The sequence below is a fragment of the Oenanthe melanoleuca genome, chromosome 13 (genome assembly GCF_029582105.1).
Source record: "Oenanthe melanoleuca isolate GR-GAL-2019-014 chromosome 13, OMel1.0, whole genome shotgun sequence".
NCBI classification, from domain to species: Eukaryota; Metazoa; Chordata; class Aves; order Passeriformes; family Muscicapidae; genus Oenanthe; species Oenanthe melanoleuca.
Window position 1 is genome coordinate 18,545,535 of NC_079347.1, and position 15,703 is coordinate 18,561,237.

At 53.9% G+C, this 15,703-nt stretch overlaps 2 protein-coding genes across 2 annotated transcripts; both read left to right on the plus strand.

Moving 5' to 3' along the window:
- The first annotated feature begins 1,970 nt into the window (after window positions 1–1,970).
- LOC130258951 (protocadherin-16-like) lies at window positions 1,971–10,370 on the plus strand. Its single transcript, XM_056502702.1, has 2 exons — window positions 1,971–4,292; window positions 7,269–10,370. Exons 1-2 carry the CDS (start codon window positions 2,016–2,018, stop codon window positions 9,867–9,869), a joined length of 4,878 nt encoding a protein of 1,625 aa, XP_056358677.1. The 5' UTR covers window positions 1,971–2,015; the 3' UTR covers window positions 9,870–10,370.
- A 130-nt stretch (window positions 10,371–10,500) lies between these two features.
- Window positions 10,501–15,652, plus strand: LOC130258766 (protocadherin beta-15-like). The gene has a single exon (XM_056502442.1). It carries the CDS (start codon window positions 10,778–10,780, stop codon window positions 13,220–13,222), a length of 2,445 nt encoding a protein of 814 aa, XP_056358417.1. The 5' UTR covers window positions 10,501–10,777; the 3' UTR covers window positions 13,223–15,652.
- The last annotated feature ends 51 nt before the right edge of the window (window positions 15,653–15,703 follow it).

Here is a 15,703-nt window from a genome sequence, read left to right on the forward strand (position 1 = left end):
AGTGGATTACAGGTATCAAAATTATTTTTGTGTGGCAAAAAAAAACCAGAAACACTTTCCCAGCACATTATCTTCTCTGCTGATGACAATGATCGCAGCTCGAGGGATGGACGTGTCCGTGGAACGGAAGAAAGGAGAGCTGCTCTTTGATGTGTTAGTGGCCTAGATCTTATCACAATTCCAAGTCAAGGGGCGATAAGAGAATATCGCCGAAAATTACTTCATTGGTGCAAGATCTTTTAGCAGCTAAAGTTTCCGGGAATCCTGAAGTCAACCCTAGTTGTTACTTTCTCCTACTGATACACGAACTTTTCCTTTTAAAACAAATTAAGACATCAGAGAATTTCTAGAACTTGACCTCTTGAGCATTGTTTGACAGCGTCACTCCTTCTAGCAAACAAAAATAAGAGGAAAACATCTAGGAAATTAAAGGTGCCAAAAACCAAGAGGGTTATGATATTTTATAATATTTTTAAACCGTAGATTATTTATAATAAAATCCGAATTTTAAATGCTCATACCACAGGTAAATAATGCAAACATTATTTTGTTTTATCCTTCATTTTCTGATTCTCTAAGAGAAAGGATGGGCTAGCTGTGCTCATCCTCAGTGCATTCCTCGCAGAAGCAGCCAAGGTGTAAATCTGTCTTCAGAGCCAAACACACCTGCCTGACCCTGAGGTTTTTATCCGGTTTCCGTCAGGAATGTTGTCTCACAGTACCCGACTGTGCTCAGACAATCTCCGTTTTCCCACGGTTGCTCCTGACAGGTCTGCTGTAGACATCCCCCTCTTCACGAGTTTGATTCTGCCCCTAATCATCTGATAATAAGCCTTGCAAATTCCTGGAGCCCCCCTCAAACACCTCGTAAGCAATTAATTGTCTTCCATGACACTTTTTCTGATAATCCGTGAGAATCTTTAGAACTTCTTCTTTTCCTTTCTCTTCTACAGTTTCTCGTAGAACCTCTGGAGTCTACATTTCAATTATTCTTTTCATGGCCCATTAATTAGTGTGATGAGAGCCTTATCTTTGCTATTATCTCCATTAGCTCCTCGTTAGCGTCTGTGTATCGAGGAGTGTAACTTAGGACCTGCATGTTTGTTTCCTTGCCTTTTGTATTAACTGGTTGTTGGCCATTTACCCTTAGGCAAATACAGGACATCAAGTTTAACAACTTTTCCACGTAGAAAAGTGTAAAAGTCGGGAGAGTTGTGATATCCACTAAGAAAAAAAGCAGCATTAGGATGACGCACCCTGGAGCAGAATCCTCATCCTACTGTGATGGCGAGCTATGGTGAAACGTTTATTTAGAGACAATTCCTTGTCAGCTCTCATTTCCAGGAGCTTCTCTGACTCGCCACACTTGCTGATCGCCCTGTGCTGATTAACAAGTCGAGAAGAGAAGGAAAAACTTGTCTGTAGCAGTGCATCTTGCCGTTTCTAGACAGCGCAAACCTAAAGCTGTGTATGAACAGCCCGTGGTTACGAGTCGGGATGTGATACCCAGAGCAGCGCTCTGTGCTCGGGCAGAGATCCCACTTCGAGAGAGGAGAGCATTTACACCGCACCTTTTTTTCTTCTCTTTGGCACAAAGAGTGCGGATTTAAGCAGCAAACCCCGAATCAGCAGCGCTGCCCCGATTGAGAGGAAATATTCTTTCTTCCGACGCTGGGTGGGGATGTCGGCCACGGAGCGGCGCGTTCCTCGGTCCGCCCCGGGTTTGCAGACACAGGAAGACAAAAATCAGTGTGAGCTGAGCTGCTCGCAAAGGAGTCGGAGCACTCGGCGGCTTCCAGATTCCTTCACCCCAGGATTGCTGGCCAACACCGCTCTGATTCGGACGCTATCAAAAAATGCTGGGAGCCGCCGAGGACCGTGGATGGCTTTTTTGGAGAGTGATGGTGTGTGGGAGACGGAGCGGGGACACAAAGAGGCAAGTGATCCTGTTTATTCTGTGTATTTGCGTGTGTCAGAGCAGGGCTGAAACCCTCCGCTACTCTCTGCCGGAGGAAATGGAGCGGGATTCCTTTATCGCCAATATTGCAAAGGACCTGGGGGTTCCTCTGAGCCAGCTTGCAGCTCGCAAGGCCCGAGTTGTGACCGAGGGGAACGAGCAGCTTTTCCGACTCAATCAAAACACCGGTATCCTGACAGCAAGGGAATCGCTGGACCGAGAGGAGATCTGTCCGCAGAGCGATACCTGCACGCTCGTCTTTAAGATATTCTTTGAGAATCCATTGCAGCTTATCCGAGGGGAGGTGGAAGTTCGTGACGTAAACGACAACTCGCCCGTGTTCCCAGAGAAGGAGATGGTTTTAAAAATTTTAGAAACAGCATCTCCTGGGTCCCGTTTCCCCCTGGAGAGCGCCCAGGACAAGGACGTGGGCATTAATGGTTTGCAGAACTACAGCCTCGAGCCGAATCCTCATTTCTCCCTCTCTATCGGAACAACGAAGGATGGAGTAAAATACCTGGAACTTGTCCTACAGAGCCAGCTCGATCGTGAAGAGCAGGGAGAGTGGAATTTGCTTCTGACCGCCACCGACGGGGGGTCACCACCCAGGTCGGGCACGGCTCAGGTCCGCATCGTGGTGGTGGATGTCAATGACAACATCCCTGTCTTCGAAAGGGAAACCTACGAGGTGCGGCTGGTTGAGAACAGCCCCCTGGAGCAGCTGGTGGTCAGAGTCGCTGCCGCGGATCCCGATGAAGGGTCCAACGGGGAAGTGCGTTATGCCTTTACCCAGACACCGGAGCGATCCCGGCAGCTCTTCCAGCTGAACCCGACCACCGGTGAAATACGGGTCGCGGGCAAGCTGGATTTCGAGGAAGCAAAATCCCACAAAATGGTGGTGAAAGCTACCGACGGCGGGAGTCTGTCTGCGCATTGTAAAGTGCAGGTGGAGATCCTGGACGTGAATGACAACGCCCCGGAGATCGCGCTCACCTCCCTCACCGCCTCCATCGCCGAGGACGCCCCGCCGCGCACCGTGGTGGCTCTGTTCAGTGTGCGGGACCGGGACTCCGGGGACAACGGCAGGACAGAGTGTTCCATCGACGGGGACTTGCCGTTCAGTCTCACCCCCACTTTTGATAATTACTACGAACTGAGAACAAGCGCCGCTCTGGACAGGGAGAGGACAGCGGAATATAACATCACGATCACAGCCACGGACTGGGGCACGAAGCGGCTGAGCTCTCAGGAAAGCATCTTCGTGCAGATATCGGATGTGAACGACAACCCCCCAGAGTTCACCCAGGAAATTTACACCATGTCTGTCACGGAGAACAACAGCCCCATGCTCCGGATCGGCAGCGTGAAGGCCACGGACGCCGACACAGGAAAAAACGCCCGTGTGAACTACGCACTAGCGCGACAGGAAGGCAAAGAGCAGCCCGAAATATCAGTCAACGCTGAAAACGGAGATGTTTATATCCTCCGCCCACTGGACTATGAGAAGGTGCGCGCCTTGGAGGTGACAGTGCGCGCAGCCGACGGCGGCTCCCCGCCGCTCAGCGCCCAGGCCGTGCTGCGCGTGCTCGTGCGGGACGAGAACGATAACGCGCCCGTGCTGCTGCACCCGCCCCCCGACAGCAGCGCGGCCGGAGAGCTGGTGCCGCGCTGGGCACCGTCCGGCTACCTGGTGGCCAAGGTGGTGGCGGTGGACGCGGACGCGGGCCAGAACGCGTGGCTGTCGTACGAGCTGGCCAAGGCCACGGAGCCGGCGCTGTTCCGCGTGGGGCTGCACAGCGGCGAGGTGCGCACGGCGCGGGCCGTGACAGAGAGGGACGCGGCGCGGCAGAAGCTCATTGTGCTGGTGCGGGACCGCGGGCAGCCACCGCGCTCTGCCACTGCCACCCTGACCGTGGCACTGGTGGATGGATTCTCCGAAGCTTATTTACGGGTGAGCGAGGAGGCACCGGCTGCCGAGCCCGACGGGCCGCTCACTCTTTACCTGATCGCCTCCCTCGTCTGCGTGTCGGCTCTGTTCCTCGCCACCGCGGTGGCCGCCCTGGTAGTGAAGGTGCGGCGGGCCAGGCGGAACGAGACTGAGACTTTGCCCACCTTCCCCACGAGCGCCACGGAGAGCACCGCGGGCTCCCTGCCCCGCAGCTACGTGTACGACGTCTGCTTCGCCGCCGGCACCGTCAACAGCGAGTTCCGCTTCCTCAGGCCCCTGCTCCCCTGCTTCCCCGCCGGGCTGCCCCCCGGGCCGGGCGAGCAGCGGAGCTCGGTGTGCTCGCAGGACGCGGCCACCCTCGGGGGCGAAGGCGGCTGGACGGCGCAGGTGAGGGAATGACAGAGCTGAGGCCACCGGGCGGGCAGGGCGGGGTGTGGCACGCCCGGGCAGCAAGGACTGCTGAAGCTGCAGAATGGCTAGTGGGGAGCCCCTGGGTGGGAGGAGATGATAGGGGCGGTCTCAGAGCCGCTGGAGAGGCCTCGCAGGGCTCAGCTGCTCCACAATGCTCACTAACCACGCCTCTCTCCATCATAAAATATAGAATATTTTGGGTTGGAATGGACCTTTAAAAGCCCTTAAGTCCAAACCCTCATACAATGGGCACAGATACCTTCAACTAGATGAGGTTGCTCAGAGCCTGACCTTGGATATTTCCAGGGATGGGGCTCCCACCACCCCTCTGGGCAGCTGTACCCGTACCTATGCTGAGTATTCGTGTTAAGTCAAGCCTTTGGTATCACTTCAAAGGGAAGGAGCTGGGCCATGAGAAGGTGAAAAGCACAGGTAGAGATGTGTCCCCATCGAGCGCCCATGCACTGTGTGGAGCCCATAGGGACCTGGGGTAATAATGACAACATTCCTAGGGGATATGTCCTCCCGGAGCTGGCAATATGGGAATGTAGTGGCCTGTCCAGAGTCAGATGGGACTGCGGGGACAGTTGTGCAAAGGGGTGCCACCAACGATGTCCCCTGCACTGCTGTTAGGAGCTGGTGCTCGATGCTGCCATGTGCCATTCACCAGGGTGGTGGCAGCGCTGTCCTACAAACTGTTGGAGGCTACAGAGCTGGGAACCTCTGCCATTAAATTCCCTCATATTTTTGTGATCTGCATGGACAGTGTTGGCCAGAAAAGTGTGGTTATCAGAGTCAGTCACCTCTTAGTATGGGATTCTGTGGGAACTCCATGGAGAGTTTCTAAGGATACATCCAGCACTTCACAGTAGACTGGATGACAAACAAAGATTAGGTTGAAGAAATACGAATACCACCAGGGTGAGTTAATATTTTCGTATTTCATTATCACCGTTAACTTGGACTCAATTTACTGCGGGTTGTCAGAATGACAGTAGCCTCAGGGAAGAAAAGGACCCTTAGTGATATATCAACTTCAAACCACATTTACTGTTTGTGAGAAAGTGGTTTCTGCTTGTGGCTCTTACCATTTTGAATTACTGAACACTCATAAAAGTTTTATTCAGAATCATAAAATTTTTGCAATAGTACATTTTTGGAGGATAGTGTCTGACTTCAGATGTTCTCCATTCAGGTTAGAGACCCCATCACGTCTTGCCTTGTCTTTGACTCTCGGTAGAGAGGAGTGGTGTGACACAGGCAGTGGTGTAAGATATCCTCTAAGCTTCTCGGTGATGCCTGCTTTCCTTCCACACCAAATTACAACCACTCTCTCTGTTCTTTGCAGGGCGGTGTTCCCCCCTCTGAAGATGTGGGCCCTAGAGCTGCAGATGCAGTTTGCCCTGCAAACAGAGAGCTGGAGCTAAATGTCAGTTCCGAGCAAAACCCTTGGCTCGCCCATCAATGAGTGAAGAGAAAGACAAGTTTGTCTGTCCTCACAGAGAAAATGGACCAAAGAGACCAAAAACCTTCCTAGAAGGTACCAGGGAGATGAAGCCTTCTCTGTGACAGTACTTTCCCCTCGAGCAGTATTTTATTCATGTATTTTGTAATTGTGATGTAAATGGAGGAAGAGAATCGTGCTGCATGTTAATTACATAACAATGTATGATCGTGAGAATGCTGCTGCTTCTACATACTTCGAGAAATACTGAAAACTGGCAGCAGATCTCTAACTTCTTGTTACACCGCCTTCTCTGGGGGGTATCCTTTCGTGTTTTGTTTGTTTCTTTTTATGGAGAGAACTTTGTAATATCTAAATTTTCTGCCGTGTATTCGACACCAGGCTAAACAGATGTTATGCAAAATTAGGTGGTGCTTGCAAAGGAATTTTTTACAAAATAAGCAGAAGCTGTTTACATTTCGAACAGCTGGCATGGGCACACTTGGCATATTTGACCAGGATATGACAGGTTCTCCTAATTGTAAAGAGTGGGCTTTGAACAATGTATTCTTTGTTTCTTTCTTTTTCCATAAAGTTGAAATTATCATTTCACGATTTTTAAAAATTAAGAGAATTAAAAGTATTGTTTGTGGTTTTTCAGTAAAATAGACGAAACCGCTTACAATTAACTTAGGGCATTGTAGAATATAGGCTGTCAAGAATCTTTCTGTTTTTCTTTCGTCAGTCGGTATAAATCTACGAAGTAATGTGATAATTCCTGTCTTTGAACCATTTTAAAGAGTCAAATGAGTGATGACAGAAAAAAATAAAATCTACTTGGAACTCCCTCGAGTGAGTGTGCTGTCTCGAGATCACTTGCCACAGTCATCGCCAAGGAAATAGCCAACCCAAGAGCAGGATTTGGGAATGAATCCGTGCATCTGGAGTGGAATTTATGCAGTGGAAATCGGAACGATCTGGGAAATACCACGGTCTCAGAAGTCGGAGCAAGTGGAGGGGTTTTATTTGAGTGGAGCTGAGGTCTGAGATGTTGCCTCCAGCCCATTCTCAAAGGCTCCCAGCAGGAGAGGTCGTGAACTGCGGGGACAATCTCGGTCCATTCCGAGAACGACTCTGGCGATGGCTGCCGTGGTTAAAAGATCACCTCACCTGGTGGCTGGGCTGTTTTACCTGAACAGTAAATTTATTTACCTGGAACGTAAATTTATTCAAAGCGTTCACACAGGGGAGAAGAGAGGGGGAACCAAAACAAAAGGAACAACCCGGCTTTAAATAAATTCTGTTTCGGAGTAGAAGGTAAACAGAGGCATTGCTCATTCAGCCAGCGGCCATACTTTGAATACGGTTGAATGGACGGTTTAATCTCTATGCTTGGACCTCGGAAGAGAGAAATCGAGGGGTTAATCTCTGCTTTCCAGGCTTTGCGCTGGGAAATCTTCAAATCCTTCTACAGATCGGCCGCCTGGTGCCGCTGCTGACCGCGGAAGCTCCGCACAGCTCCCGGTTCCGCCGCCCCCGCGATTCGGGCGGGCGGGGCTGCGCCATCCCGGGCTGCTCCGTTCGGGAGTCGGCAGGCTGTATCGGCAGCTCTATCCAGCTTACAGGAGAGGAGATCGGGTCTCTGGAAAGGAATGAAGCTCAGGAAGAGCGAGGAACCGCTCCCGAGGCGAGCGGCGGCTCTGATCCTTGTCCTTTGCGTCTCGGGGATGCGAGCAGAAACCGCTCGGTACTCCGTGCCCGAAGAGGCGGAGAGAGGCTCTTTTGTAGCGAATATCGCTAAGGATTTGGGGCTAACCGGTGAGGAATTATTGGCTCGTCAGGCTAGAGTCGTTCCTGAAGGAGAAAAACAGTATTTGCAGCTGAACCAGCACACCGGGGATTTGGTGGTGAGAGAGCAAATGGACCGGGAGGAGCTGTGTGGACAGAGCGAGCCCTGCTGGGTGCGTTTTGAGGTGCTGCTGGAGAGCCCACTGCAGTCCTTCCGAGCCGAGGTAAGACTCACCGACATAAATGATCACGCTCCTGTGTTCCCAAATAAAGAGATAGTTTTAAAGATGCCGGAATCGACAGTGCCGGGGTCTCGGTTTTTATTGGAAAGTGCTCACGATCCAGACGTGGGGAACAATAGTCTTCAGCATTATAGCATAGGCTCAAACGAGTATTTCCTTGTCTACACCCGACGGCGGAGTGACGGCAGGAGATATGCCGAGCTGGTGTTGGATCGAGCCCTGGACAGGGAGCAGCAGGCAGAAATTGCTTTCAGCATCACGGCTGTGGATGGTGGGACTCCAGCACGGTCTGGCACAGCTTTAATCCGCGTGGTTGTCCTGGATATAAATGACAACAACCCGGTATTTACCCAAACTCTGTATAAAGTCTCTGTGAAAGAAAATAACTCAGAGGATACCGTAGTGGTGGTAGTGTCTGCTAGCGATTTGGACGCAGGAACGAATGGAGAAATAATATACTCCATAGTTCAAAATTCAGAGGAAAATTTCGAGACATTTAAAATAAACTCAGAGACAGGCCAGATTCGACTCAAAAAGCCTTTGGATTATGAGGAAACAAAGACCTACGAGATAGATGTTCAGGCCTTAGATGGAGGGGGCTTGTCCACGCATTGCAAGGTGGAGGTGCAGGTGAAGGACGTGAACGATAATGCCCCCGAGGTGATCATCACCTCTCTCACCAGCACCCTCTCCGAAGCCGCCCCGCCGAACACCGTGGTGGCTCTCTTCAATGTGCGGGACCGGGACTCGGGGGACAATGGCAGGACGACCTGCGAGCTGACAGGAGAGCAGCCCTTCAGGATCACTCTGCTGGCAGCCGACGCGTACGCGCTGGTGACATCAGAGGCACTGGACCGGGAGGAGGTGGAGGAATACAACGTGACAGTGCGAGCTCGCGACGAGGGTTCCCCCATCCTCTCGGCATCCAAGACCCTGCTCGTGCGGCTTTTGGATGTGAACGACAATGCACCCACCTTCACCCAGGAGGTTTACACCATGGTGATGAAGGAAAACGAGCCCGCGGGGAGGATCCTGGGCCACCTCAGTGCCACAGATCCTGACGCGGGAGAAAACGCCCGAGTGAGATACGCCCTAGTGCCGCCACCGACGGGCGCCCTAGCCGCGGCATCATTCGTGTCAGTGGACGCGGAGAGTGGAACTGTGCGGAGTTTGCGCGCACTGGACTATGAGAAGGTGCGCGCCTTGGAGGTGACAGTGCGCGCAGCCGACGGCGGCTCCCCGCCGCTCAGCGCCCAGGCCGTGCTGCGCGTGCTCGTGCGGGACGAGAACGATAACGCGCCCGTGCTGCTGCACCCGCCCCCCGACAGCAGCGCGGCCGGAGAGCTGGTGCCGCGCTGGGCACCGTCCGGCTACCTGGTGGCCAAGGTGGTGGCGGTGGACGCGGACGCGGGCCAGAACGCGTGGCTGTCGTACGAGCTGGCCAAGGCCACGGAGCCGGCGCTGTTCCGCGTGGGGCTGCACAGCGGCGAGGTGCGCACGGCGCGGGCCGTGACAGAGAGGGACGCGGCCCGGCAGAAGCTCATTGTGCTGGTGCGGGACCGCGGGCAGCCACCGCGCTCTGCCACTGCCACCCTGACCGTGGCACTGGTGGACGATTTCTCCGATGCCTTCCACCAGCTTGGCCACGATCCTGCAGGCGGACAGCAGCCGCAGGTGGCCGAGGAGGAAATGCTCACGACTTACCTCATCGCCTCCCTGTGCTGCGTCTCGTCCCTTTTCGTCTTGTCCGTCCTCCTCTTGACGGCGAACACGCTCTGCAAAGCTCGCGTCCGGGCAGAACTTCCTCCTGCCTCTCCCAGCTGCTACGGGGATGGAGACTTCACCAGCAGCGGCATGGGCGTGGGCAGCACGGGCACGCTGTCGCCGGCTTATCGCTACGAAATGTGTCTGACCAGCGGCTCGGGGAGGAGCGAATTCCAGTTCCTCAGGCCCATCCTGCCCAGCCCTCATAGCAATTCTGAGGCTGGGCTGGAAAAGGACGAGGAGCCGCTGCGCCACTTGCAGCCTGCCTGCGACAGGGAAGCCCACACGGGGAGCACAGCCACTCCTGTCTTTTAGCCGAAAGACTGACCAGCAGGCGTGTGCGTCCATGCCTCAGCCGTGCTGGGATGCACTTCCCTTCCCTGTCCTCAGCTGAGATTCCCCAGTAGTTGTAGTGCCGTTCCCTGCTGTTCTAAGTATACTCTCCCTGCCTAGGCTCCAGGGCTGTTTTTCCTGCCGAGGAAGCCGCCCAACCACTCCGAGTTTTGTCTCATGCTGTCCCTGAAAATACGTTCTCCCACTCCTGACGCCACGTTTCTCGAAGAGCCCGGACTTGCCTATGGCAGAGGAGAATACAACAGACCGAGGGTTAGTGCCAGCGAGGGGAGAGGATGGAGGTGGAGCAGCTGCCAGAGATGAACCGGCGCCAGGACTTCCCCATTGGCTACCTCCTAACAAACCGAGCATTTCTCAGTCCGGAGGATGTGACCGAGTCCTGAAGCAGGAGCCCCGGCGCTTGTGCGCGGGTCCGCGGGCATCGAAGAGCAGCAGCGCGGGCTGCGGGCGGCGGCGGGTGCAGTCCCAGCGCGCACCGCTGGGTGGTGCCCTCGGCCAAGGCGGCGCCGAGCGGCTGCGGCAGCGGAGGCGGCCGAGCCCGGCCCAGCCCAGCAGAGCCCAGCCCAGCCCAGCAGAGCCCAGCCCAGCACAGCAGAGCCCGGCAGAGCCCAGCCCAGCACAGCGCAGCTCAGCTCAGCGCACAGAGGATTAGTACACCCGAGCCGGGCGGAGGTGACAGCGGCTGCCGCGGCAAGCGCTGCCCGGGTCACTCGCTGCCGGCACACCCCGGCACACACACCGAGCCGCCGGCGGAATCTCACCCAGTCAGGGAAGGTGCCCGTCCCCCACTTCGCCGCTTTCCGCCGCCAATCGCCCGGGACATCCCCCACACCGAGCCCGGCCGCCGCCGCCGCCGCCGCCGCCGCGCCATGGCGATCGCAAGGCAAGTGCTTTGTCTCTCTGCTTTCCTGGCGCTGCCGCTCGCTCGCGCCGAGCCCATCCGCTACTCCGTAGCCGAGGAGGCGGAAAGCGGCTCCCTGGTCGGCAAGCTGGCGGAGGACGCGGGGCTGACGCCGCCGCAGCTGTCGGCTCGCCGCGCCCGCCTGCTCTCGGAGGACGGCCGGCAGCATTTGCGCTTAGACCGCGGCTCCGGCCGCCTCCTCGTGGCGGGGAGGCTCGACCGGGAGGAGCTGTGCGCCCACTCGGCCAGCTGCATGCTCCCCTTCGAGCTGCTGCTCTCCGACCCCCTGCAGTTCTTTCGGATTGAGGTGACTCTGAACGATATCAATGACCATTCGCCCGTCTTCCCCGAGGAACGAGTAATTTTTAAGATTCCGGAGACGAGCGACACGGGCTCTCGTTTCCCACTGGAGGGGGCTCGTGATCTCGATATCGGCAGCAACGCAGTGCAGGCGTACAGTATCTCTCCCAAGAACGAATATTTTAGTGTCTTCTATGGGACTCGGAATACAGGCAAGAAGTATCTGGAACTGGTATTGGAAAAACAGCTAGACAGAGAGGAGCAGGAAGAGATGCGTTTTAGTGTCATTGCTGTAGATGGCGGTTCTCCTTCCAGGAGTGGCACAACCGAAATACATATTCTGGTTCTAGATGTAAATGACAATGCTCCCATCTTCTCAAATGAAGAATACATAGGGAAAGCCCTGGAAAACATGCCAGAGGGCTCTGTGGTTCTCACTGTAGTGGCAACAGACCAGGATGCAGGAATTAATGGGGACATTTATTACGAAATCATTGACGCAATGGAACAGACCGTCTCGCCATTTGTAATTGATCCTATAACTGGTGAAATTAAAATCACAAAACCGCTCGACTTCGAGGCAGCAAAAACCCACGTGCTCAGTGTGAGGGCCACAGACGGTGGGGGGCTCTCAGCAATCTGCAAAGTGCAGGTGGAGGTGGTGGATGTGAATGACAATGCCCCAGAGCTGACGGTCAGTTCCTTCAGCAGTCCCCTCCCCGAGAACACAGTGCCCGGCACCGTGGTTGCCCTGTTTACGGTCAGGGACCGCGATTCTGGTGCCAACGGGAAGATCTCGTGTGCCCTGGACGATCAGCTCTTCTTCTCCCTGCGGCCAGCCTACAAGAATTACTATGAGCTGGTGACAGTGAGCGCGCTGGACCGCGAGCACACGGCTCGCTACGTGCTCAGTGTCACAGCAGCAGATGCGGGCTCGCCTCCTCTCACAAGCACGCACACCTTCACCGTGGACATCTCGGACGTCAATGACAACGCGCCCGTCTTCAACCAGACGTCCTACACCATGTACGTGCGGGAGAACAACGCGCCCACGGTGTTTGTGGGAGCCGTGAGCGCTGCAGATGCTGACGTGGGGCTCAATGCCAAGGTGACCTATTCGCTGGCCCCGGTGGCGGCGGCAGAGCGGCCCTCGTGCTCCTGCATCTCGGTGAACTCTGAGAACGGACACGTGTTTGTGCTGCGGCCCCTGGACTACGAGCGCTTGCGGCAGAGCGAGGTGACGGTCAGCGCCTCTGACGCGGGCTCTCCTCCCCTGCGAGCCAACGTCACCGTGCGCCTCGTGGTGCTGGACGAGAATGACAATGCACCGCTCGTGCTCTACCCGGCCCAGGACAGCAGCCCAGCGTCCAGCGAGCTCGTGCCCGTGTCGGCCGAGCCGGGCTACCTCATCACCAAAGTGGTGGCCGTCGATGCCGACTCCGGACAGAACTCCTGGCTCTCGTACCACCTGCTCAGGGCCACCGAGCCCGGCCTGTTCAGCGTGGGTGTGCAGAGCGGCGAGGTGCGTCTCAAGAGGCCGGTGACAGAGAGGGACAGCGTGAAGCACAAGCTCCTTGTCCTGGTCCGGGACAACGGCAAGCCCCCGCTGTCAGCCACGGCAGCTCTGAGCGCGCTCCTGCTCAAGGACTTCTCCGACGTGCGCCTCCCGCACAGCAGCCCGCCCGCAGACGAGCAGGGCGACTCCCTGACCACCTATTTAATCATTTCCTTGGTCTTTGTCTCGCTCCTCTTCCTCATTTCCTCCGCGCTCTTTGTGGCTCGCAAGGTGTGCAAGAGCAAGGAGCTGAAGGCTGCCCATGTGCTTTCTGGTGCCCACAACTTGCAGAGCGGCCTGGCCGATGCAGCCGCTGCAGGGACCCTGCCCCGCGCCTATTGCTACGAGATCAGCCTCACCACGGGCTCGGGCAACAGCGAGTTCCAATTCCTCAAGCCCATCCTGCCCAGCCTGCCAGCACAGCACTGCGCCACGGGCCAGGGCCCCCAGGAACAGCAACAGGATTTCCCCTGTGTCCCTGTCAGCACAGAGGACATGGCACCAGACAATGCTGGGACTCTCTCTGCACGACAATTTAGCGCTCTTGCCTTGAACTAGCCCAGGGTCTGCAGAGCCAGAGGCTTCATGGCTCATGGGAGGAAAGGATCCGAGTTGCTGCATGTTGCCATGGTTCCTCCAGATAAAACCTCTGCATCCCATTTGCAAAACAAATTTCCTACCAATTCCCGATCAGAATAAAATGTGTCTTCCTCACCAAATCCAAAAATGTCGAAAAAAACTTTCTCTGATTCTCTCCCTTAGACAATAGTCGAGTTTTCCTCTGTCACAGCTCTTTCTAATCGACTTTGGTCATGTATTCCCAGCTTTGCTGTTTAGTCTCTTGCTGTCGGACAAGATCTTTGAATTCCTATTCCTTTTTATAGCTTAATGGGAAAATTGTGTAGGGAAACCTCACACTTGCTAAAATGGCCCAAAATCCTTTTGTCATCTTAGAAAAGCAGGGTAGTTCTGAATACTGTGTCATGATGTTCTCTTAGCATGCAGCTTTTTCTTTCTGGGGTTCTGGATATCTCTGTCTCAGATAGGTGAGGTCTCTTTGTAATCCTTTTTCTCAGTATATCTCTCTGTATGGCCCTTGTGCATCTGCAGATTCCTCATTGCCTCTGTCAAGTGAAACAATGAATTTGTCCCACCCACCTTCAGCAATGCTGGCCATTCCAACTCTGCAGATTCAAAAGGCTAGTTTGAGCCTATATGTTCACAGGTTTCATCTTCTACAAGGATGAGAGGAACAGGAAAATGCACAACAAAGATCCAGTGTGCTGTCTGTGGCAATGATTCCTCCAGAGAAAACCACTTTCTCCAATTGGCATAGCAAATTTTCCAAATTTCGAGTCAGAGTAAAATTTGTCATCTTCTCCAAAACTCTATTAAGGAAAAAAAGGTAATGTGGTTTCTGCCTCAGAAAATAGTGTTTTTAAATTCTGTCACAGCCAATTCTAATCAGCTTTAATAATGCACTCCCAGCTTTGCTCCTGATTCTCTTGATGTTGGAAACGACATTGGATCTCTTACTCTTTGTTATAACTTAATGGCACCGTTGCATAGACAAATCTCACTCTTTCTTATATTACCCAAAACACTTCTTCCCAGCTTAGAAAACCAAGATAATTCTGAATACTGTGTCATGTTGTGTTAGCACACAGATTTCTCTTTCTGAGGTTCTAGAAGTCTCTGTCTTAGTTGGGAGGGTTCTGAGTTTTTGGTGTCTTTTCTCTCAGTATGAGTGGCTGTGGCCCTGGTACATCTGCAGATGCTTCACTACTTCTGCCCAGTGAAACACTGAATTTGTCCCATCCAGCCATTGCTGGCTGGAATTCCTGCTCTGCAGAGTCAAAGGCTATTTTCACCCAGGGTCCCAGGGACTCATCTTCTTCAAGGCAGAGAGGAGAAAGAAAATGCACAACAAAATCTTCCTTCAGACTGTGTGTGGGTTTGGTGTTCCATCCCCCTCAAATTGCCTTGCAAATACAGCAAGAGCAGATGTGTTAGGGCAGGCACTAACTGTAGAGTCATGAAAAATTATTCATTGCCTTTCTGGGCATGAAAATGTGTCAAGTCCATCAAAGATAGTTTCCTGAAGTTAGAATCAAGAAGACCTTGAAAACAGGGCATTGAGTTTTGATTCCTCATTCCTCTTCTGAATTCTGTGGCTGTTTCTTGTTGGGATTAGAAAGCTGTCCCGGCAGAAGTTTTTTTAATTTCTCTTGGAGCGTTTGCATTTCCATTTTTGCCCTTTCTCCTTCTACCCTCTGAACTGTGCAGACTATTGTACTGAGCCTGTTCTTCTAGACAAGAATTTCCACCCATCTATAATAACTTGTTGTTTGAATAATGTCTGTGATGCATGGAATACTCAGAAAGACTCCCTCACTCTATGTTGTGCTGAAGTTATGCATTTTAACTTTGTAAATTGATATATCTATGAGTTTAAAATTGAAAAAATATACAGAACCGAAGTAAAGACAAGACTATTACACTTTTTATGGACATCGAATTATTTGATTTTTTGGAAAATCTCGGGCAAGATTCTTTAAAATTCCAAGGGTATCTTTCGTACTATGTCCCTTGAAAGAAGCAATATTGGGTGGGCACATCTCCTTAGTTTGGAGATGAAGCAGGACCAATGCTCGCTGGCATTGCCGTGCTGTCAAAATCGCCCTGTCCCTGTGCTGTTTATTTTGCAAGGCCATAACGCTTGATTGTTGTGGGCTGAGCCTCGGCTTTAGGCTGGGCTGGGAAAGGCCGCGTTCGGTTCTTGCGGCCGGGTGTCTCGGGAGGTTCGGAATCGCGGCCCGGGGCGAGCGGCAGCGCGGGCTGCGGGCGGCGGCGGGTGCAGTCCCAGCGCGCACCGCTGGGTGGTGCCCTCGGCCAAGGCGGCGCCGAGCGGCTGCGGCAGCGGAGGCGGCCGAGCCCGGCCCAGCCCAGCAGAGCCCAGCCCAGCAGAGCCCAGCCCAGCCCAGCCCAGCCCAGCCCAGCCCAGCCCAGCAGAGCCCAGCCCAGCACAGCAGAGCCCAG